Here is a 25,556-nt window from a genome sequence, read left to right as displayed (position 1 = left end):
AAAGGCCAAGGGAGGGCTCCGTCACCTGCTCCCTCCCCAATGCCCACTGCATTTGACAGGATGCTACAAAGGGCCATAGGGGTGGTGGCTATAGAGATTGAATAAACGGAGAGGTGTCTCTACCCGAGTGCTGATGCACATTGCATTCCAACGATGCCCCACCCTGAAGCCCTACAGAGCCCTGAACACCTCATTTATCATAATCTCCTGGTCCTGGAACAGCTTGGGCATTACACCCTAGGGGCACTGATAACTGCCCATAGACGGATGAAAGGAACGCAAGGTCTTATTTGGCTGTCAAAATGAAATGTGGTTCGTGACGCACCCCCAAGCCCACCGAAGATGTTGGAGACAATTTGACAGCTACATGCCTCATGGTTGATGATACTGCCCCTTTATGCAATGAGGGAAAGTTCCACAGCCCCCCTTGGGTAACGTGTTTAATAAGAGACTTTTTGACCCAGGTCAAAACCGTCCTTCTTGATGAACTCGCACAACTAATAGCTCTCTTGGACATGCTGGGATAATTAAGTGGGGGCGCCCTTAGTGTGGCTACTGGGGTACCAAAGGGCATAATGGACAAAAGCAGCCAGACTGACTCCTCCCCCATGGCTGCTGCACATAGGCCCAACAATATGAATGAAGAAAGGTGGAGCAATGTGTGAAAAAATGCAGGGGTATTGCGGGGCCAAACGGCACTAATCTGGTGGGTCCTTTATTGACCAAGACAAGCAGTGGTGTTATAAAACCCCCCCAATTATCAATCTACCTCGTGCTTCATGCCCCTATGTTGTGATCGTTTCAGGGGTCCAGAGTTAAAAATGGGCCTGAAGGAATCTCATGAGGACCTCAAAAACAAATGTCTACATTGGCTTACAAAGTATAGGAACTTCCCTACTAACAGGGCTAGCAATATTCTTTTGCCCCATAGGATGAGTTGGATCGGAAAAGGTCCTGTAGATAGGCCTGGTGACTGTGTAACTATGCATTTTTGGAATACAAAGCAGACTCGTGATCTCTTGGTAGGTGAATTATCTAGGCAGAAACTGTGTTCTGATGCAACGGTCCTACCACAGTTTTTTTTATTTTTTAATAGACCTCCCCCCACAGGGTCAAACTTGCTAGAAGAGGCGGAATCCCCTCAACCTGATACATAAGTTTGGGTGTCCTAATTGCCAGGCGCAATGCGCCGTGTCTTATATGGTTCTAGTAGCCAACAGATTTAATGTACTGTAGGGGATGGAATTCCATTCTGTGTGTTGGGCCGACAATGGATGTATGCAATGTAGGGGCGGTTGTCCGAGGAGGTGGACATGTGACCACAGAAACCCTACTAATCTTTAGGTTCAGATTTCATCTCGCACAGATCGGCTCCGCTCTTTGAGAGATAATTGTTGGGGGCGAAGTAAACCTACTGACTCACTCAGGTTTATTAGGTGGCAAGGATAGGAGGTGTGATATTTTCTTGAATCCTACAGACCTCCACAATTCCCACCAAGAATCTTTTACTAGAGAAAGTCATTCTGAAGTAATGAGGGGACCAAGCCTGGTATTCGGCAACCAGGCAGTCTCAAAGCTTTCCAAGGTGGCACCTTGGAATGTTGCAGGACTGAAGGTCAAATTGGATTGTAGTGACTGGGGGTCGTTTATAGACCAGTATGACGTCTGTTTATTTCAAGAAACCTGGTTGATGAAAGAAAATCGGCATTCAGGCTATGCAGTGTTTATCAAGGTGGCTATTGCTGGGGGAGGGGGTAGACCACCTGGGAAGCTGCTCATCTGGACCATAGTACCAAAATGGTAGAGATTTTGTCAGATGATATTATGTATGTCCTATTAACGTTTTGCCTCTAAAACTGATCTTTATTTGATCAATGTAAACTCTAGACCAGTGGGCATTGGGCAGGAATCTTCTCATGTGGAGCAGTGGTCAACATTCTTGTCCTCAATCCGGGAGAGTGCCTTAAAGATAGTAGGAGGTGACTTCAATTGTCACTTTGAGCCCCTTGATGTTAATCACGATGATGGCTGGGTCCAAACTGGGGTGGTGTGGTGAGCAAAAGAATGATGGATTAAACCCATATCCTTGTGACTGGGAGTGAATGTTTGCATTGTCCAGCATTTCGTCCATCAATTGTTTCTTTTGCGTTAATCACGATGATACCTTAAGTGATGGTCTATACCCCTGATTAAATAATGATCCTTCTTGACCCTCCAAATCAATGCCCTCATATTGAACCACTCTATACTGGTGTGCAACGGGCGAACTAAGTCAGACAGGGTTTGCATACATTTAACCGTCTATTGTGTTCATCTTTAATCGACTATGTTTTTGTGGATACAAGGTTATGGCCCCTAGTTTTGGATGTGGAAATATTGCCTTGCCTTGATAGGACAGTGACCACAATGCTCTGTCCCTTGACTTAATTTTACCGTCTAGGAGTGCCTCGGTAGCTTGCATAAATATGTTGGACAATAGACTGAGGTTGAACTTGTCTAGACGAAGAATATATTGGTCTACAATGCAGCAGTCCCCTGACTCAATTGATGCCATGTATAAGGTGGTGGTTATTCCTTAGCACCTCTGGACAAAGTAATTTCACCTGATGGTAAAGCTGGCCACACTGACAGGGTAGCTGAAATTCATGCATCACTAGCTGGTGAATTAAAAGACCGATTTTATACTGATATAAGATCTAGGGGCCACAGGAAGAACATACCCTCATGGTTTAACAGAGTGCAGAGCTGCCAAATTAGCTTTAATAGAAGCTTTAAAAAGTAAGAATAATTGTATGATTAAGCTGCAAGGGGTGTTTATAAAAAGGCCAATAGTTCTGCGAAGAAAGAGTGGGATAAAGCAAAATGGAATTCTATGCTCCATGCTGTGAAGCGTAAGGACTCCAAGCTATTTTCGAATATAGTTACATTTGGGAATCGTGAGGGTAGATCTAATCTAGAACACATCACAGCCAATTTGTGTAACAACCTCTATCAGTCAATATATGGAGTACCAGACAGACAGGAGGCACATACAGCCGAATCTAATAAGGGCTTGCCTAGTAGTGACTTGCCTTTCTCTGAACAGGAGTGTTATTCTTCAATAACAGAAGTACTTAGGGCCATTGGTAAGATTGCCCCTCGTAAGGCTCCGGGCATTGACAAAATCCCCAGGGTCCTCTACCTTTCTGAACCAGAAGTCTATTGCCCCTATTTGTGGGCGATTTCTTTTTTTGTTTTTTTGTTTGTGGAAAAGATTTTTATTTTCAACCAAATAACATCGGTACAGAGCAATATCGAGGCAATAATCTGGCCCTCAATACATGATTCCATCCTCATTACAACAAACATAACAATAATCACAGTTTCAGCCATTGCACTGCAACAGGTCAACCTCCCACCCCTGCACCGTCAAACACCAAGCCGAGGAAATACATACATCAGTAGCACATAATATGCATGGGTCCCCACTGATGGATCTCTGATTAATGTGTTGGAGAAGAGGGCTCAACAGTGTCCCCTTAGCTGAGACAGTAAAGAGTGCCTTTCATCCTGCAATTCTATAGTGGGAGAGATGCAGATGTCCCCTCTGTATTTACTCCATTTCCCCCACTTATGGTCCCATTTCTTGGGCCAGCCTCTGCCCTTGAATACAGCCTTCTCTGCAATCATTGCACTATCCATGTCCTTGACCCAGTCGCGTAGAGTTGGGACTGTGTCCACCCCCCATTTTGTGCAATGTTCTGTTTCACAATGGACCACCCCATCGACGCCCACGCCCCCTCTGCCTGGGAAAGGTCAGTAGCCTCCCATATATTAAGAAGACAGAGCTGGGGAGATGGCTTAAGGGACTTATCGCAGGTACGTTCCATTTGCCTTGTGACTTTATCCCAGTACTGTTTAATTTGTGGCAGTCCCATAATATGTGAATGAAGGTGCCAATTTAGTTACAGTGGCGGAGTCAGAACGGGTCAGGCCGCCTACCCAGTCTAAAGAGGAGTTTAGCATCAAAATAGAATCGGTGGTGAATTTTCAGCTGAATGAGGCGAAGTATCATTGGGATGGCCACTTGCCTGGTAGAGGCCAGCGCATCTCGCCAGTCCTCGTCCTCGATACTACCCAGGTCCGACTCCCAGCCCCCTTGTAGTCGCTGCATCAGGTCTGGACGGTTATTTACCAATTTTTTTTTATGAGGGATGTTGCTTTGTTTTCCATGGGATCTAGCATTGACCGGTCCTCCAGGGGGGAAGACTCAGGTAGGGGAAGCTCCCTAGGCATGGCCACCAAGATGGCGTGTCTGATCTGGAGATATCTAAAGGTCTCAGTGCGTGCCAGTTGATACTTATCCTATAGGTCGGCGAATGTGGCTAGCTTCCCCTTCACCCACAGGTTCCCTACGGTGGATATCCCTATTGTGTCCCATTTATCAAACCCTGGGCATTGGCTGAGCCGTCCCAGTATGTTGGGTTCCCAGAGCAGTGTTGCTTTAGTCAGGCGGTTGTGCCAACCCAATTTCCTCATGACTCCATGCCAAACTTCAACCGTTCGGGCTGTAGGGCGGTGAAGTTAAGCTTGCGGGGATTAGTGTATAAAGCCCTGTTGTAGCTGCCCTGTCCCATTAGCCAGTGATCCGTGCGAAAATTTGGGTCGTCGTGTGGACCAAACACCCACCTATTTATTGCGGTCAATTGTGATGCTTGATAGTAAAATCTTAGATCTGGTAGCACTATGCCACCGTCATACCAACCCATAGTGAGTTTGTGCATTGCAATACAGGGTGGACGATCTTCCCACAGTAGTCCTCGCACCACGCTATCTATTTTGGAGAAGTATGAGTCTGGGATAGAATTGGGAGTGTTCTGCAGTGCATAGAGGAAGTGCGGGAGCGCGAGCATCTTAAATAGGGACGCCCGCCCCAAGAGCGCAGGGGAGGCCAAATAAAGGATGTCCTCCGCATACAGCGAGATGCGGTCCTCGTGGTCTATGGTCCATTTCAGTGCCCGTATTTCTGAATCCCCCCCCTAACCCAGACGGCCAGTGGTTTTAATACAAGGGCAAAGAGCAGCAGCAACAGCAGGCAACCTTGTCTCGTGCCCCGTCGGAGGGAGAAGGAAGCCTAGCGGTGGTTATTAACTGTAGCATGCGCTGTAGGTTGTGTGTATAGCAGCCTGATCCATTTGAATACCCTAGGTCCAAACCCCATGCGAGCTAATACAGCAAACAGGAAATCACATTCAATAGTGTCAAATGCCATGGTGGCATCTAGTGACAGCAAGATCGCTTCTTCTCTAATAGTTTCAAGTCTACCCAGGGCCCCATTCACCCAGCGCAGGTTTCGGGCTGTGTTCCTGCCTGGCATAAGTCCTCTATGGAAGGAGCCGATTGGCCAGTAGTTTGGCCAAGATCTTGGCCTCGGCGGTGAGGAGGGAGATAGGACGGTCAGATTTACTGTCGTCTGCCGGCTTGTTTGGTTTATGGACAACCACAATAGAGGCGGTCCGGATGTCGACTGGAAGGAGTCCTGACTCGAACATTCCGTATACATGTTCAACAGGTGAGGTGCCAATCTGGCAGTCATGGGTTTGAAAAGCTTGATAGGGAATCCTTTAGATCCCATCGCTTTGCCCGAGCGGACGTCAAGTATGGCCTTCTGAATCTCTGTTTCTGTTATGTCTACTTCCAGGGTGTCTGTCTCTTGTGGGGAGAGGCTCGCTACGTTTATAATAGCCGGGAGATCAGATGACCATGAGGCCTGAGATGACTCCGATATATTGTAAACCTCTTCAAAATGGGAAGCAAAGGTGTTGGCAATTTGTTGGGGGTCAGTGAGAAGTACGCCATCAGGGCCAGAAATCGCGTCGACCGATCTCGAGGCTTGCTCCTTACGTTCCAGACATTCCAGGAGTTTTCCTGTGCGATCACCCTGCTCATAGATTCAGTGACGGGTAGCTAAGGAGCGCTCTGTGGCCTCTTCTAAGAGAAGTTGCTTATAGTCTTGCCGTCTCATATTTAAACTATGTTGGGCAGTAAGTTCAGGGGTCGTGTGCTATGGCCTCTTCCCTAGTTATGTCTGTTTCCATCTCTTCCTCCCTCTTAGATCGCTCAGTCTTATGTCCCACCATTAACAACAGTGCACAGCCCTTGATAGCAGCGCCGAATGCTCCCCAAAGTGTCACTGCAGAGTCAATGGACCCCACATTTTCGAAAAGTAGCAATCCGTGTCTTTGAGTAGCGCCTCCCTGATGTGGGGAATCTTTAGCGCCCATGGTTGCACTGTAAGGGTACCGTGGCCCCTGGCCTGCCTCAGGCCGAATTTCGTAAGGATGGGTGAATGATCAGAGATTCCGCGGGCTAAACATCTGGAATTAGCGAAAGCATGAATATCTTGTGAGTGTATAAACATGTAGTCAATTTGAGACTGGCTATTTTGAGCCCCTGATTGGAACGTGAAGTGAGTATGGAGCGGGTTCAGCCACCTCCAGACGTCCACTACGCCAAAGGCGCTAGCGAACTTGTTGAGCTGTGTGCCCTGTGGCAGAGCATCCCGGGGTGGAAGACGGTCCCGAGATTCATCCATCGTTAAATTAAAGTCACCCCCCCAATATCAACACTCCTAGGGGTAGGTCCAATAACAGTGTCCCTACGTCCTGTTATGTCAATCGTTGTAATGCGGGGAGCATATACAGAAAATACATTAAGGACTCTTCCCTCCCAGGTACCCGTGACAGCTGAGTACCTACCTTGTGCGTCAGTACAGGTGTTATGTATCATATATGGGCAGCCTTTGCGGAGGAGGGTCCCCGCCCCCGTAGAGCCGGAAGAAAAGCCTGAGTTAACTATTATTCGACACGCACTTTTGTTCAGGGCCCCACAGGAGTTTCCTACCAGGTGTGTCTCCTGGAGCATCACAGTGTCTAAATTCTGCCTCTTGATATATATTGCAGCACAATACCCCTCTTAATCTTGTCCCCAAGGCCATTAACATTCCAGGTCAATAAGTTGAGCTCTACTCCAGGTGCCATCTATCCGTTTTGGTGGGAGAAGAAATCACAGTTAGGAATCCAGCAGCAATGGGCCGCCAATGCATCCCTCCACCCAATGGTAAAAGCCAGGCGATGGACAAAAATGTCTCAAATGGAGTTCGCATTCACATGGGACAGTAGGACCAGTTTCTTCACAGGAGAACCAAGCATGACAATGTACCGATACCAAAACTAGAAAAAATATAAACAAAGCCCCACCCCCCTCCACATTGGGGACCCTCCCCTCCCACCCTGCCGCCCTGCACAACGGGTCTAGAACCACCAGCCCCCCCCCCCCAACTTGCAGAGTGCCTGTCGCCCTCCCTCATCAACTTTGGGTACTTGAACAACCCCACTCCCTATAGCCAAGATCAACTGACCTAGAAACTAGCCCCGGCCCCTAACTCCCAAGGGCAGAACATACTGAAGCTAATGTCGGATTTCACAGTGCAAGACAAAGCATATAAGTCTGAAACAGCAGGTCAACCAAGCATCATATAGCAACAGTTCGACTTCTTCAGTCAAAACAGGGAAGAAGTACAGCTTGATTACCACTCTTTTTCCCCAACTGAGTGTGAAAGTCAAAGCCGCAGCGGCCAGTCCCTCTTACTTGACAAATGTTCGCAGTCACCCCTTCGGGTTCTGAGTCTCCGAATCAGAAGGAGGAGGGGACCGTCGTTGTTGACGCCGGTCGCTGGTCCCGCCGGCCGCAGGCGTCAATTTGTCCGACCGCTTGCCAACTGTACGCCAACCCAGTCCCAGGTGTCCTCCGGTCTCGTGAAGAACCATAGTTTGCCATCTGATTCAACCCGTAGTTTTGCTGGGAACAACATGGCATACTTGACCTCCTGTTGTCTGAGAGCGCGCTTCACTTCCAGGAAGCTACAACGTTGTTTTTGAACCCTCAAGGTGAAGTCTGGGAAGAAGGACACTCTACTGTTCTCGAACGTCAGCAGGGGGCAGCCCGCGCAGTTTGGAGTATCACGTCGTGGTCCCAAACATTAAGCACTCGAGCCAGAAGCGGCCGGAGGGGAGCCCCTGGCTTCGGCCTTCCTCCCAGGCACACGATAGGCTTGTTCAATAGAGAAACACTTGGATAGACCTCGAGGTTGAATTCGTCGTAGGATCAGCTCTTCGCGGAACAGGTCTGCTGCCTGCCCGCCCCTCCGCCCGTTCTGGTATACCAAGAATCCGAACGTTATTGCGCCTCATTCGGCGTTCGTAGTCGTCCAATTGTAGGACCAGCGCCTCGTGAGAAGTTTGAAGTTCGGTCACCTGTTTCTTGAGGAGGGCCAAGTCATTCACCAAGTCTAGTGGTGTTTTCGACAGAATGTACTCTATCTGCCATTTTCCGCATGTCTTCCCATATTAAGGCAACCTCTGTGGCGACAGTGGCAATCGGGGTTTCAAGGGAGGTCCGTACGTTGGTTATCGCCGCCAAAATGTATTTATTCGTGGGTTCTGGGTTCTCACTCTGGGTCGCAGCGGTGACCTGACCATCCTCCTGACTCTTTTGCCACGCATACTAATCTAGTTTATCCTGCATGGCACTTGTCCGCTGCGGCCCGACGCCATGTTTTCTCCGCCAGAGAGGGTGCGGTGGAGGGTCGGGTTGCACCAGCTACTCACCGCCGCCTGCAGTGGGATGCCCCACCCGGCCTGTCGGGTTTGGCAGAGCGCAGCCCAACACCCCCAGCTGGTGGACCTAGAGAGCACCACTCCGCAGCGTCAAGTGGTCTGGCCACCCACAGTGATGTAGTAGTTGTAGTCCCTGGCGCCTCGTTGGGCAACAGGCCTCAGTTCTAATAGCCCACCTCTGAGTATTTCCGCTGCCACCAATCTGCTTTCACCTGGACAGGCAACCAAGATGGGCACCGAATGCCTTTTGCCACCGGGGAGCCTCTTTGGCCGTTACTCGAGGGATCCGTCGTCACCCCTCTCAACTGGGGAAAATGGCCGCCATGCTACGGGACACATCGAAATACTCAGTCAGATGCCGCGTGGACGCCGTAGGCCAGCAATCAGGATAGTTTGGCCCCTCGGGACGGCCACTACACTGCAGGGACAATTGCAGGAGTTTTTTGGCCCCACCCCTTCCTCAAGGGGGGGTCCCTTGTTCGTGGCCCCCCACACCAGAGCAGAGTATGGGTATGACTTCGGCCAAAATGGCAGCCACTGCTATGCTTCGGGCTATGGGGGGATCAGTAAGGTAAGGGCAGCGGTATTCTTCTGGGCCGTAGGGAAGCCCTCCCCCCTTGGCGTCCACCAAACCTTCAGGGCAGCTCCGCCGGGTGTCTCCTATGCGCCCGATAGCTCCAGGATATAAGCGCCGCTCATCTGCCTCCTACTCATCAATACATGGCCCAGGTCTCAGCCGAGGCGTCTAGTAGAGCTCCCCTGCCGAGGAGCGGCACACACCTCCAGGACAGCCGCATCAGGCGATGCGAGCGGCCGCAGCAGCACAGGGGCCCCTCCGATATGGCCCAAAGTTCGCACACACCTGGGGCAGCAGCTGTGAGCTTTGCCAAGCACCTCGGAACGTAGATCTGACCGGGGCAGGTGATATTAGACGGATATTACAGGAGTGGTGCAGCGGAGCTCTGCTACTGTGCAGCCATTCCCTTTGGCAGTTGGCCACGCCCCCCTGTGGGCGATTTAAAAAAAAAATTATATTATGTAGGGAATGCCAATTCCCAGTTCTTGGTTTGGGGGCGGAGATTATACCCATCTACAAGAAAGGCTCCCCATTGTTGTTTGCCAACTATAGACCCATTAGTGTAATCGATATAGTGCAAAAAGTATTTGCTCGGGTATATTAGATAGACTGCAGGATTGGATAGAGGAAAAAAGGTTCTCCTCCCCTTTCAAGCGGGTTTCAGACAACATACATTTACGTAATTAAGAGGTTGCATGAAAATAATTTTGTACAGTTTCGTTGCAGTAAATTCTGGAAACTCTCTGAACCCTTTGCTGTTGGTAGAGGTGTTCGACAAGGCTGTGTGTTGGCCTGACGCTATTTTGTTTGTATATTAACCTGTTCACTGCGTGCGTCGGCCAACGGCCGTCGCGAGCACTGCCTCCGTAGTGCTGCTCACTTCCATTGGCCGACGCGGCCCCGCCCGTGCACGGAAACGCCCGCACCATGGTGGATTTTACACCGCAGTTAACGGGTTAATGGTCTTATAAATACATTGAACACCATCAACAACAATGATGCATCTGGTCTTGGCTTGGCTCTTGTAAAGCACCACATTGATGTTGGCTGACGATACCCTTCTCCTTTCAAAAACTCCAATGGGTATCCAAAGGATGCAAGATCAATCAATCAATCAAGACATTTGTAGAATGCGCTACTCACCCGTGAGGGTCTCCGGCGCTGGGGGAGAGGGGGAAGGGGCTGCTACTGCTCGAACAGCAGGGTCTTGAGTAGCCTCCTGAAGGTTAGTAGGTCTTCGGTCTGCCATAGGAGGATGGGGAGGGTGTTCCAGGACTTGGTGGCGAGGTGGGAGAACGATCTGCCACCGGTGGTTGCTCTTTGGATGCGGGGGACGGTGGCGAGGGCGAGGTCAGTGGAGCGGAGCAGGCGGTTCGGGGTATAGAAGGTGAGCCGGTGGTTGAGGTATGCTTGTCCGGTGCTGTGAAGTGCCATGTGTGCGTGGGTGAGGAGCTTGAAGGTGATCCTCTTGTTGACGGGAAGCCAGAGCAGGTCTCTCAGGTGGGGTGTGATGTGGCTGTTGCGACGGATGTCAAGGATCAGGCATGCAGAGGCGTTCTGAATGCGTTGCAGTCGTTTCAGTAGTTTTCCCGGGGCTCCCGCGTAGAGGGCGTTTCCGTAGTCCAGTCTGCTGCTGACGAGGGCCCGGGTTACCGTTCTTCTAGTGTCGGTGGGGATCCATCTGTAGATCTTTCGGAGCATGCAGAGGGTGTTGAAACGGGAGGATGAGATGGCGTTGACTTGCTTGGTCATGGAGAGTGTTGACTCGAGGATGAATCCCAGGTTGCGTGCATGGTCGGTGGGTGTGGGTGCTGCTCCCAGGGTGTGGGTGCTGCTCCCAGGGCCGTCGGGAGTTGCCCCAGGCAGATGGGGTGGAGCCAAGGATGAGGACCTCCATCTTGTCCGAGTTCAGCTTCAGACGGCTGTTCTTCATCCATTCGGCGACGGTTTTCATTCCTTCGTGGAGGTTGGTTTTGGCGGTGAGAGGGTCCTTGGTGAGGGAGAGGATCAGTTGTGTGTCGTCGGCGTAGGAGATGATGTTGTGGCCGTGCCGTCTGGCGAGCGGGGCCATGTAGATGTTGAACAACGTTGGGCTGAGGGAGGATCTTTGGGGTACGCCGCAGATGATCTTAGAGGCTTCGGGTCGGAAGGGAGGGAGGCGGATGCTCTGGGTTCTGCCGGAGAGGAAGGAGGTTGTCCAGTCCAGTGCTTAGCCTCGGATTCCTGCGTCATGGAGGTGAGTGCGTAGGGTGCGGTGGCAGACCGTGTCGAACGTGGCTGATAGGTCCAGAAGGATGAGGGCCGCCGTTGTCCAGCAGGGCCCTGATGTCATCTATGGCGGTGATGAGGGCCGTTTTGGTGCTGTAGTTGCTGCGGAACCCAGTGTGGGACAGGTCCAGGATGTTCTCCTCGAGGTAGCGGGTCAGCTGTTTGTTGACAGTTTTCTCGATGACCTTCGCCGGGAATGGAAGCAGGGAGATGGGCCGGAAGTTCTTGAGGTTCCTCGGGTTTCTTAAGCCGGGCGTTGATCTCGGCGTGCTTCCAGCTCTCCGGGAAGGTCGCGGTCTCGAAGGAGATGTTGATGGCCTTGCGGAGGTGGGGTGCGATGGTGGCGCTGGCTTTGTTGAAGATGTGGTATGGGCAGAGGTCTGATGGGGAGCCGGAGTGGATGGTGCTCATGATTGATGGTGTCGTCGTCGTCGTTGATGTTGGTCCAGGTGAGTAGGGGGCTGCCGTTGGTGGTGGCCGTGGGATCTGAGGTGTCGTTGGCTGCCGTGGTGGACTGTTTGTCGAAGCTGTCGTGGATGTCTGCGATCTTGCGGTGGAAGTAGGAGGCCAGGGAGTTGTGCAGGTCTTGCGATGGTGGGGATGTCGTTGGTGTTGGAGCTGGGGTTGGAGAGTTCCTTCACAATGTTGAAGAGCTCTTTGCTGTTGTGTGCGTTGTTGTCGAGGCGGTCCTTGAAGGAGGTCTTTTTGGCAGATCTGATGAGGTGATGGTGTTGGCGCATGGCGTTCTTGTGGGCTGCTTGGTTCTCCGGTGTCTGTTCGTGGCGCCATTTCTTCTCCAGTTTTCGGCAGTTTTGCTTGGAGGTCTGGAGGTCCGTGGTGAACCAGCTGGCAGTCTTGTTGGTGTGTGTGTTGGATGGATTCTCGATTGGGGCGAGGGTGTTGGTGCAGTCATCGATCCAGCATCTGAGGTTGCTGGTGGCGGCGTCTGGGTCGGTGGGGTCTGTGGGTGGGCTTCGGGCGGTGTGTAGCTGATCTTCTGTTATTTTGCTCCAGCAGGGGTGGGGGATCTGTCGGGTGTAGTGGTGCGTGGTCGGCTTCTCGAAGGTGAAGTGGACGCAGCGATAATCGGTCCAGTAGAGTTCGGTGGTGTGGCTGAAGGAGACGTGGAAGCTTGCAGAGAAGATGGTATCAAGCGTGTGACCGGTGGAGTGGGTGGGCCTTGTCACGACCTGTCTGAGTCCGAGGTTGGCGATCAGGGTGGTGGAGTTGGTGTCGTTGTTGTTCTCGAGGTGGAAGTTCAGGTCCCCGAGGAGGATGTAGTTCGTGGAAATCCTAGGACTACAAGGTGTGGGCAGGCTACCATGGCTTCATTATATCAGGGAAACTCTAAAAAAGCATTGTCAAAGTAAGCCTGTGGGATGACCCTGCTGAGGTTTGCTTGGCGATGCCCAAGGGGCTAACTGGTGAAATGTTTCAAGGGGTTTAAATAAACTAATAACTAAACTAAATGAGGTTCAGCCAATCTTAGCTGTGAAGCTGTATGTACAATTTAGGCATGGAACACTTCCCTTGAGCTCATTTACCCATCAGGTGCTTCCAGTGTAAGACGTGTTTACGCTTTTCACAATTTAAAAATAAATTTGAGGCTACTTGTAGTGCTTCAAGAATGTTCCTTGATTATATGCAAATACATGCAGAAGCCTATACAGCAAGACTGGTGATTGCTTTCAAAATAAAATGTGCACATAAAAAAGTTTGCAACTTGGAAAAAAAACGTATTGCTACACTTTTTGTGCAACTTTAAAAACCTTTTTGCTTAGAATGTGTTTGATGCACGTCAATATGTAAAAAAAGAAGAAAAAAAAGGAATCCAAATGGAGGATCTGTGTAAAATCATTATGGCCAACATGAAAAACAATTAGTGGCTGAATTTATAAAGAATGTCACAAAAGTGTGCCTGCATGGCTGCATTGGTGCTGATATACAACTTCAGGAATTCAATAGAGTTTACTGAAGAAGGCGCAGAAGCCATACTTTTAGGAAATCTTTGTGAATTTCATATTCATTAGTAAATATTCTCACGTATAGTTGCTCATAAGAAAATATGTTGGGAAAATTACAAATCCACTATTCCTACATCCCCTTTTTTTCTTCTCTGTTAAAAACATATACTCTTGTCCTTATCAGAAGTACATTTCCAACCTTTTCCAATGTGGTTAGAGATGGAGTGGGTGAATACCTGTAGGTTCAGATCTGTTTTATTGCATTTCAAGAATACAAACCAGAAAACTGTGGGTGAAAACTTGCTTCAATAATACAGCAAATCAAAGAAAACCAACAAACCTCCATGCCCCCAATCACTATCCTCCCCTCTCACTCCCAGATCATCTGTGATAGCGTCACACTATTCACCACCCAAATGTCCACCCTCCCTGCCTCGTGCCGAAGTGTCTGCTCCGCAAGAGTAACAGGCGCAGGTATGTGGGGTAGGTCAGCTCCCTAAACTCCGCAGAGAGAAGAGCGATGGAAGGGTGGCAAAGCTCTTTATAGGAGACTCTGGTTGTTCAGTGTTAGAGTTAATCTCTTCATCCCCAGTATGTGCCATAGCCTGTGTAGCCATCTGAGATGTGATAATAGCTTTTCGGTGCCCCAGTGAGAGAGAATGTTTTGTAGGGCTGCTCCTAGTGCTAGACCAATGTGTTGCCCCACGCGTAATTTGAACGGTTAAAAAAAGGACCTTTGGGACTCCCAAGAAGACGTATACAGGGAAGCAGGGTAGCTGCGTGCCAAAGTAGGTGTCTAGGTCAGACAATATTGTTTCCCAATATCGTCTAAGCTTAAGGCATGTCCCACAACACACAAAGCAATGTCCCAGGAGTCCTACAACCCCTCCAGCAGTCAGTGCTGTGCCAGGGCTACCCCTATAGAGCCGCACTGGGGTAAAGTACCAGTATGTAGCTATTTTAGTAGTGATCTCAAAGCTGGCAGTATGTCGTTCCATGTAGTAGACCTCGCCTCAGTCTTTGTGTGTCAGCGTCTGTCCCAGCTGAAGCTCCCATCTTTTCTGCTGTGAGGTTTTAACAACCGGCACAGCTCCTTGAAGAATGGCATAGAGTTCTGTTATAAGGCAGCTGTCAGAGTTGATAGTCATGAGGCATTTTTCAATGGTTGGGTGAGTGAGTTAATGGTGAGTTTGAAGATGGCACATTCTCTCAGTCCAAGTCAGTGCTTTGCCCCTTTCGTCGAAGGAGATGTGACCTTTTACATCATAAAGGGGTCCGACTTATATTTAACCCGCTGTATGGCACATCGGGAAAGAGGTGTGATGTAACCTCGGCATAAAGGCTGTATTACCCACAATCTGGGTCAGCGGGGTCAACGACGCTTTGCGTGTCACCACTCGATCCCACACTTCAAGAGTGGCTTTAGTTACTGGAAGTTACTGAACCTGGTCTGAGTCCTGTTCTCTCCCCAGCAGCTCCGCTCTCTGTTGCTCCGCCGCTGACCTCCACCTGGTAGGTGTTCGAGGCCGCTGTCTGTCCGCTATGTGCCCGCCTGGTCATTGCCCGTATCCTTGCTTCTGCTGCTGTTGTCGTGCCTGTATTCCTGCCTTTTGTTGTGCCTGTACTTGCCTTTGGTTAAATTCAATTGCTATTTTTATTCTGTTTATTTTGTTCCGATCGTTGTGCCCATTCTGTTGTGATTTTTTTTTTCTGTACTTTTCCCGCCGCTGCTGCCCCTGCGGCCCCTTCCCCCTGACGGCCCCACTACCGGCTGCTCGTCCCTCCCCCTTCCCTATTAATGGCGGCCACTGCGCAGTCGCTCAGCGGACGCAATGTTGGCGCGCCAAAGGCAAGCCCGTCTGCGCCCGTCCACGACCCGACTGCGACCAGCGCCAGGAACCCAGGATCTTGAACCATCCACCGTTACAACTCAGCCGCCCTCCTCGCATTCAAACCAGGAAGAAACAACAACTGCCAGTAGTCCGCACCAAACACGACCCACGGCCAGTTCTCCTGCCGCCACTGCTGCCAGACCTTCACCGCCGACGCCCTAAGAGGCATCCTCCTCAATGTGCGCTCCGTGCACAGGCATGCCGTGGAGATCTGGAACCTCCTTGACACCCTCTCACCCGACATCGCCTTCTTTTACAGAAACCTGGACTAACGCCTCCTCTGCCCTTGAAATCGCCATCGCCATCCCGGACGGATACAAGATCGAGAGGAAGGACTGCCCCAACCACCCGGGAGGAGGCCTCGCCATCGCGCACAAAAACTCTCTCCACCTCCAGTAACACCTTTCCCGCCGCCGAACACCTGCATTTCCAGATCTAGACCAGACCAACCCCAACTCCATACTTCGTGGCACCCTTGCCTACAGACCTCCCCAGTCCCTTTTCGCCGACACGATCACAATCTCATCGCACCCCATGCCATCGCCACCATGGACTACATACTCATCAGAGACCTGAACTTCCACCTCGACACCCCAGCGACCCCCAAGTCCACCACCCTCTGGGACAACCTCGCCAACATCTAACTGAAACAACTCGTCACCACACCGACCCACAAGGCAGGACACAACCTCGACCCCATCTTCGCAGGTGGAAACCGTGTCCACTTCAGCCACACCATGCAACCCCCGTGGACCGACCACCACTGCGTACACTTCCTCGTCGACAAACCCAAGCTGCCCAAACCCGCTTCGCGCCCCCACGAAGGATCTGGAGCAGAGTCACTGAGGAACAGCTCCACTCCACCTTCAACCGCAACATCCCCTCTGCCTCAACCAACACCAACCTCGCAGCCAGGGAATTCCACAGATGGATCTCCAACTGCGCAGACAAGCTCGCCCTGCTACGCAACTCTGACAGACGGCACCCTAAGAAAGCCGCCTGGTTCACCACCGACCTCCAAGAAGCCAGACGCACCTGCAGACACCTGGAAAAGAACTGGAGAAACAGCAAGACACCTGAAACTACACGACCTACAAGGACATCATGACAAAATACCACCAATGCATCAGAACCATCAAAAGGACTTTCATCCACAACAAAACCCTCGCCAATTCCAGCAACTCCAAGGAACTCTTCAGCGTCATCCAGGAATTCACCAAACCCTGCAGCCAAGCCACAACATCACCCCCTCCCAGGACCTCTGCGACAAGCTCGGATCCTACTTGCACCTGAAGATTAAAAATCTCTTCGACAACTTCAACAACCATACGCCTAACTCCGCAGCCACCTCGCCCTCCGACAATGCCAGCCAGCCCACCATCTCCACCTGGACACTGATCGCGACCGAAGAGACCGCCTCGAACATGAAAGGAAACCATTCAGGGGCCCCTACAGACCCCTGCACACCACACATCTACCACAGAGCAGCCATAGCACCAGAATTACGACGCACCATCAACACCACCCTTGAGACAGGCACTTTCCCCGATGACTGGAAATGCGCCAAAGTCAGGCCCCTGCTTAAGAAGCCCTCAGCAGATACGATGGACTTCAAAAACTACTGGCCCATCTCGCTCCTTCCCTTCGCGGAAAAAGTCGCTGAGAAGATAGTTAACCCAGAACTGAAAAGGTTCATCTAAGACAGCGCCATCCTCGAACCCTCTCAATCCAGTTTCCGCAGCAACCACAGCACCGAGACCACCCTACTCACCGCCACAGACAACATCCGCACCCTCCTCAACCATGGCCACACTGCAGCCCTGATTCTACTCGACCTCTCAGCCGCATTCAACACTGTCTCCGACCGCACACTCACCGCCAGACTACACAACGCCGGCATACAAAGAGCTGCCCTCGACTGGATCCGATTTGTTCTTCTCCGGCAGAAGCCAAAGGATCAGACAGCCGCCCTTGCTCTCCGGACCGACAGAAATCAACTGTGTAGTCCCCCAAGGTTCATCACTCAGCCCGACCCTCTTCAACATCTACATGGCCCCCCTCGCCTCCATCGTCCAACAGCACTGCCTCAGCATAGTATCCTATGCCGACGACACCCAGCTCATCCTTTCTCTCACCAAGAAACCCACCAACACCAGACTCGCCTTCCAGGAAAGAATGCAGGACGTCTCATCCTGGATGAGCAACAGCTGCCTGAAGCTCAACTCAGAAAAGACAGAAGTCCTCATTCTCGGACCCTCCCGTTCTGCATGGTACAACACCTGGTGGCCCACTGCCCTCGGCAGCCCCACGGATCACGCCAGAAACCTTGGGATCCTACTTGACTCCTCCCTCTCCATGAACCGACAGGTCAACGCCGTCGCCTCCAACTGCTTCAACACCCTCCGCATCCTCCGTAAGACTTTCAAATGGATCCCCCCCAAGTCAAGGAAGACAGTCACCCACACACATCACCAGCAGGCTAGACTACGGAAACACCCTCTACGCCGGCAAAAACAAGTCTCTACTCCGCAAGCCCCATACAATACAGAACACTGCTGCCAGACTCGTCCTCGGCATCCCTCAACACAAGCACATCAGCCAACACCTACAGAAGGTCCACTGGCTCCCCGTCTAAGAGTCACCTTCAAGATACTCATCCACGCCGACAAATGCCTTCACAACACCGGACTGCAATACCTCAATGACAGAATCACCCTCCACCTACCCAAAAGAGACCTCCGATCCAGCAACCTCTTCCTCGCTGAGACCCCATGCATCTACAGAGCCAAAGCAGGGGGAAGAGCCTTCTCATACATCGCAGCCAAGACCTGGAACGAGCGCCTGACCAACCTCAGACTGGCTGCCTCCTTGAATGCCTTCATGAAGGCTCTCAAGACCTGGCTCTTCGGCTGACCGGAACTGCTGACCCCCGCCCAGGGCCTTGAGACCCTCTCGGGTGAGTAGCACACTTACAATTCCCTGATTGATTGATTGAGTAAAGGTCCCATGCTTTTTGCCTGTGCTGCAAAAGTGGGATCTTCCACAAATGTTCCTGTCCATAAACCAATGCTTCTCAGACATCTCTCTGCTCCATTCCACTAAATAGAGGCGGTCTGCTGCCTGATAGTAATGCAGGAGGTTGGGGATTCCCAGACCCCCCTCTCGGGTGGGCCGGTAACTCTGTTCCCGGCTCATGCGAGACTTCCCCTTCAACCAGACAAACCGGCACTTCTCCTGCAAAGACTGAAGCATGCCCACAGTGGGTTCTTTTGGTAAAGCCTGAAATAAGAACAGGATCCTCAGGAGGGCAGTCTGTATGTGTAGATGTAAGGTTTGATATTTAATGGCCTCTGTCCCTTTTACTGTCAGGAGGCAATTGCACCCCTAGATAGGGGATTGGGGAGGGGGGGGGGAAGAGGGCGGGTGTGGGTGGGTGGGGGGCGGGGGTGTGTGTGTGTGTTTGTGTCTGTCTGTCTGTCTGTCTGTCTGTCTGTCTCCACACTTGTACGTACTTGCCGCTGGTCACAACACACACTGCTAGCCAAGCGCCAGTCTAGGCACACTGCCATCACGTTTTTCTTTCGACAGACGAAAAAACACAAACCAGGGAGATGAAAAACCAACTATGACTACAAACAAACCGCAACCATGAAACTTAATTAAAAAAAATATAAAACGATATAGACCAGTGAGTTCACTTTTACTCTCATGGTTGCTCTCAGTACTTGAGTTGCGTGTGGTACAATTTAACACATGCGTAAAAGTTATCTACATATACCTGGTGACGTTTATTAAAAAGTCCTCTACCAAGTTCCCACACAGTTTTCTCACTGATTCTGAAGCCTTTCAGCCCCAGACTGCAATCTAGATTCCTCTTGCTGTACTGTCGGCACTGGTAGTGTCTTCATCATCATCAAAAAAGTGGCTGCTCACCTTAAAAAAAATAAATAAAAAAAAATAAAAAAATAATAAAAAGACCCCGGTGTTGGGGGTGGCAGCCGAAAGGCTTTCACTGTCACACCTAATTCACCCATGGAAAGAGCGCCAGCGCACCCAACATGGGTGGCTGACAGGACAGCTTAGAGCCGTCCTTGGCACACAACCACCATTTCTATAGGGAGGCTCCCAGCCATCCTAAGCACCAAAGGGGTTAATTGTCTAGTGCCCTTGCAAGCAACATAAATATAGTCTTACATGTAGTATTTATGAAGCTCTATTATAATTACCTTCAAATTTAATTCCGTCATTTCTCAGAGTACTTTTGATTCATATTGTTGGTCAGGTTGAAGGATTGTAATGTATACATTCAGTATTAAAATATCACCAAGCCTTTCACCAAACAGTTTTAATGGTTTGCAGAAGCATAATAGTAAGATTATACTGATTGGTAACAGTTTAATATTGCATAGCCAGAATTTAAATTCCTGTTTGAGATGGACATTGTTCTAATAAATTGCTGTAAGCAACAAGAAATGTTTATCCTGTATAATTGCAGTTGGTAGCTTAGAAACTGTTTACCTTGCTATTTATGTTTCAGGTTTTATTGACATATTTTCGAAATCAAAGGACCGGCTTGGGTTTCATTCTGGAAAGATCCTGAAATTTCTGCACCGTAACCGGATATCCAGTAATGTCGTTCCCTACCCCCAATTGGAATGCTGCAATAACATCTGTACAATGCGGGCTTCTGTACTGAAGGACTATTTGGATAGAATTCTTAAGAAAGAAAAAGGTATAAAAATTCTTGGAATGTTTATTTTTCGCAACTGCCATCTGTAACTATTTACTTAAAAACCTAGATTCACACTTTTTTCCATCCAGTTGTATTTATATTTTAAACGCAGGCTTCTTAATTTAACTTTTTCTCTTTCTTCATAAATTCAGAAAGCAATTAAATAATATCCGCAAAGTAACACAATTGAAAAGCATGACATAGTAGAGGGTGCCGTTATCCGTAGACAACACTGAATTATGTTCTTAGTGGGGTTTTTGCCTCATGACACCATTATGCAATGAAAACATCCACTTTACTCACGTTTGTTAATAAAAATATTTTATGTGACTTCCACAATATGATACATATAGCCATCTTTGTTAAAAAGCAGTCTCTGCGGTGTGGGTGATATTTGGTTTCATAAGCGTGTGAAGGAGACAGAAAGGAAAAGCACACTGAACTTTAAGTTTATAATCAATTCTGGCAAATCTTTCTTTCAGTCAGCGCAATTTAAGTTTCAAAAGTGATACTAAAAGAGCAACTAAGTCTTACCTAAACGTTTTTCCATCTGAGGCTTCATTTAGTCCAAAATTTAGCTTGCCCAAGTTTTAAAGGACACCAGTTTTCAGGTTGCCTGAACTTGAGAACTGTACTGCCCTATTGTTTTGATATCAATACTCACCTAATTCCCATAAATCTAAACCCCTCCTGTCTTGACTGATTTAGTTCAAAGGCTTAAGCCATCAGAAACATTGTTTTTATTTTTGATCTCTTGTGCATGTTCCTGGATTAGATTTTTGAGAAGGTGTATATCCTAACTGATAAATACTTTCCAGGCACCACATAAGTAGTCTTGCAGTTGTTGAAATGGCCTGGTAGTATTTGTGGCTAAAATTAATTCATTTTTGCTGCATATAAAATGTCCAAATTTAACAAAAAATATATGTGTAGATGCCTTAGGATAGCCGGTGCAGCCATGTGCAGGGTGTGTTATGTTGTTCCTTCTGCCCCAAAGACTGCTTTAGCTGCCTCAAATATTAAAAAATGTATAATAAATGCATGCCTGGTCACATACAGAGCTTAGGACCAGCATTGTTCATCCATTGGTCTGTTCAACTGCCATTCACAGTTTGCCTGCTCCAACTGCAGCATGGGGTAGTGGGTCAGCTCCGTTTAACCACTGGCTCTTGCACAGTGAGTGCCTCATCACAGGCAGTTCTGAATAAAATGAAGTGCATTTCAGTGCCAGGACGTCAGTTTTTTTTTCTTTCCATTTGTTTTTTGTCGTAATTCTTTATTGAGAGATTAAAGGTATATACATTCATAAAAGTATAATACATCATAGTAGACCCATAAAAATCTAATCATTTATCATATGTAGTATAATATAAAGAAGAAAAACTTGCATAATAAGTAATGAGAGGGGAGGAAATAGGAGAAATGAAATAAAAGACAGTGTTAAGAGGAGAAAAGGAGTTTTCTTTCCATTTGTTATCCTTATTACCATTTTTAGTAAAGTGTGTGTGTGTAAACTATGTCTTCAGGTTACAGTAATTCAAAGCCAATAGTACCTTTTATTTAGCGCAGTATTAATCGTATTTTCCTATGATGTGTATTAAAACTAAAATGCATTTCTATACCTGATCCTCCTAGGGAACACCGATTAGTGTTCTATAAAAATTATTTGCAGTGGTGTTTTTTTTCTATTTCCGCTAATATTTTTTGCAAGCGTATGCTACCATGTTTAAGTGTTGTGTTTTTTTCTTTCTATATTGTGGCATATGTGCCAGTAAAAAGTAAAAATAAAATTTCCTCTTCCAGTTGCTTTGGAAGGCAATTGTAAAGGCTAATGCCTATGACCGGGTCTGTTAATTATTGACCGTACCAAAAGGAGTGCTGGAGTTGTCACTTAGAAAACTGGTTTGGTTCTGCGCCAACTCCCCTTGTGCATTGTACAGACACTGTACCAAGGTTAGGATACTCCAGATTATGCCTAAGAGGGTTGTCCTAGGCTTGGCATACAACAGGCTAGGGCTGGTAATGTTTAAATTATGTATACACTTGGAATTGCATGTCTGCCCCGGATATGAAGGTCTATGTACAATGTTACTGTACAGGTTGCATTCTCCGACTACTTGATATCTCAGAAGGCCTTCTACCACTATACTCCAAACCAGGCATGAAAAATTGACATTGATTTACTCTTGCTTGATTCCTCTCTGTTCTTCTTTCAGAGTGTCCCTCTTACCTTCCATCCCCGGCATGTTTTCTATTTCTGACTATAGTCTCATGCTTGTCTGCCTCAATCCTTCTTATTGTAATTCTTCAGTTGGCTGATAACTCATTTCATAAATCACAACATCTCTTCTTTAAATCCCTATTCCTGTATTCTTACATTAACTAATCTCCGCCAGCCCATATATCCCACTAACCATTTACCTGAAACCACATGGCCCCCACTAATGATCACACCTAACTAGTATTAATCTATCACAAAGTAACTGGAGTACAAGTTTGCAAGTTTTATTGAGATTGCATTATAAATCACAATAACCAACAATGACCACTGAACTGACCACTGAACTAACCACTAACCTTTGGTTCCCGTGTAGCGTACTACCCGCCGTAAAGAGCTTCAACGCCTCGTCGGGGCTAGTAAGCAGTATATAAATCCAATTACAACGAAATAAATTAGATTTGTGTACCATGTGTAAATACCAAAGAATTTTAAATAAAGTAAATGCCTCGTTGTTCTCTGTAGAGTCTATTCCAGGTCAGAATGACGAAGAGGATTTTGGCGCATTAAAATCAGTTTCTAAATGCTATACTTGCATTGAATCTTCATCCAACTCTGGCGAGGTTGACAAGATGACAAATGGGGATACCACATCATATTGGCAGTCTGATGGGAGTGCTTGTTCACATTGGATTCGGTGAGTTGCTGTTCCCTGTATTTCCATCATAATTTCAACACTGTTTTATTTAACACCAGGTAAAACAACACCGCAGTGAGGCTTGCAAAACATTTTTACCTGCCAAAACTTGCTGGATCTGATGAAAACAAATAGAGCAAAGTCATAATAACCATTCCACTCTTTGTAGTTGCCATTTGGTTCCATATCTTTTGTAATAATAATTGATTTCCATCTTTCTATAACACCACTACTGAGCTCCACTGGCAGTAGAATTTGTATACTATGACATTGTACAAATATGATTCAGTGAGTTTTGAAAGTGCCCACTAGTTTATTATGGCTGAAGACATCAATTCAAATTATAAGATATTTGGTGAGGATGAAAGATACCTAATGGTACTAGGATCCCTGTGCATTTAAATACATGTTGGGAATATATAAATAGCCACTTTAAATAACTGTGTTATACCATGAAATGCACGTGCAATGTATTAGCTTGCAACTAGACTAAGATAAAATTAGTACTTGAGAGGAAGTCTGATATCTATTCACGCAAAGGGGCCAGCGACTTCCAAATGAATACATTTTAGTTTTGTTTAAATTGCTATTAGGCTCTAGGAAAATCGCATTAGTCTAATGAGGAATCTTTCTTTTAGATAAAAAGTGCTCACCCAAATATTGTATTACACTTCATCAGAAGATGTTGTATCTTTTTCTAGAATAGTCTTGCCAGTGGAATCTCAACCAAACTTTTTGAGCCTTTGAAGTCATGCTTTGGGATCAGTCTGTAGAACAGTGTTATTTTCAAAATTGTATAGAGGCTAACCCTAAACCTATTTTATGTGGGGTGTCTCTGACCAGGTTAAAAATTAAATAATGCATACTTTGGGATTTAATATTTACATCCTGCATCCGTAAATCAATCTTTTAGTGTCAACATGGCTCAGCTATTTTTCTATGCCACTGTGGGTGAATTGGCTGTCATCACAACAATAATAAGGGAGTAGTGATAAGTCCCTAGGTCATATACTCCTTTACTTGCTCTGGGCATAACTAGGGGGACATGTGGTAGACTGAATGTGATCATGCGTCTGCCTGATTGAACATAGATCCTTTGTTCTTTGTCCTGCCTTTAAGGGAAAGACATTCCACTAGATTTGTTAAGTGACTGAGGCCTGCCTTTGACCTATATCAATGCCTCCGCTCACCTTCAACAGATTGCATTGTTAAGGAAGATGGACTAGTTGTTTCTGCATTTCTCTCTCCTTCGTCATGTTAAGCTCTTCATTGATAAACAGAACAACTGAACATTCCTGCCCATATGCTGGATCCTGTATCACATTTTATAAAATATGTATATTGGACCCTATTCACAAAAAAGCCCTGTAAGAGTACATGAAGGAATTTAAACATCTGTCTGAGTGTTCTTTTAGTTGGGGGTATAGGAGGAGGTTCTATCAACAAACATTCTCAGAGCTATTTCTGAGAAGCTGCTGTAGGCTTACTTCTAGGAATGTCCTGTGAAATCTCCTCTGGGATCCTGCTCCATTGTGTAGAATTCTTCAATGTTTAGAATTATCAACATGGGAAAATGCTTTCACCTTCCTGGGAAAACATTTCCCTGTGGAGAAAACGGTTCTCCTACACACCAAGAAAATCTGGGGTTGTTCCGATCCCTTAGCTGGAGTAACGTTATGACCATTTTCAGGGTTGGAAATGGTTGACTGGGAGTTCGGGAATTTCGAAAAACCTACATTTGTGTAGGTGTTCATAAAGCCCTACCTCTGAACATCCCTTTCCCTTTCTGAGTGGTATTTAGAACTGCAAATTTCTCTGCACTCTCGCTGGAGACATTTGTAGAAGTAGAATTCTTTTACACCTGTCAAATCTTTTTGTGATCTGTGCATTATGTGCCTGTCCAATAGCCATCTTCCTGAGGCGTGCCACTTTGAATGACGAATAAGTTTTGACTCCTTGGTCTCCTGCATGTTGAACACCTACACCATGAACCACTCTGAGAAACATCTGAAGAGTGATCAAAGGGTTCCTTTCTATCAAAGTTCCAACCACCATCTCTGAGGGCTTTTCTAGGGGAGATTCAAGAAGAGATGAGGTTGTGATAAAACTATGGAAAACAACTTATAATGTCAAGAGTAGGTGCGGTGGCGACATTCGTGGCATTTAGGGCTGATTTGCTATAAAGAAGGTACTAGATTAAATGTCAAGGGAGTCTATGAAGTCAAGACATTATTAGATGTCCAGCCATATGGAGTCGTCTGCCCCACTTCATCAGTCAGCTAAGTGGAGCAGCTAACCCAATTCCATAAGGACTCTAGCTGTCTCTAACTCCCATTACTATGGGCATACTCTCACTCTAGGCAAAGTATTCCTTGGTGGAAATATTGGATTTGCCTTCAACTGGGCCCCAGTTGCTGGTTGCTGCTGTAGCTAACTGTGCCTGTAGGGACATAGTCTCCGATACCAGCTCCACGTCCAACTACACTGGCACCTGCAACACACTACTCCTGAGAGAGTTATGCTACAGATAATTAAGACACTAGGGTCCTGA

At 47.8% G+C, this 25,556-nt stretch overlaps 1 protein-coding gene across 2 annotated transcripts in view; it reads left to right on the top strand.

Moving 5' to 3' along the window:
* ZZEF1 (zinc finger ZZ-type and EF-hand domain containing 1) overlaps positions 1-25,556 on the top strand; it is a 1,433,434-nt gene that overhangs the window by 80,925 nt on the left and 1,326,953 nt on the right. For both annotated transcript variants that reach the window (XM_085649580.1, XM_085649579.1), the window contains exons 3-4: positions 19,896-20,090; positions 22,834-23,005. In XM_085649580.1, the coding sequence (XP_085505706.1) occupies positions 19,896-20,090; positions 22,834-23,005 (367 nt within the window). The remainder of the gene's footprint in view (positions 1-19,895; positions 20,091-22,833; positions 23,006-25,556) is intronic.

Source organism: Triturus cristatus, chromosome 3_2 (genome assembly GCF_964204655.1).
Source record: "Triturus cristatus chromosome 3_2, aTriCri1.1, whole genome shotgun sequence".
Classification (NCBI taxonomy): Eukaryota; Metazoa; Chordata; class Amphibia; order Caudata; family Salamandridae; genus Triturus; species Triturus cristatus.
The sequence above is the reverse complement of the archived record's forward strand: the minus strand, read 5'-3'. Positions and strand labels throughout refer to the sequence as shown.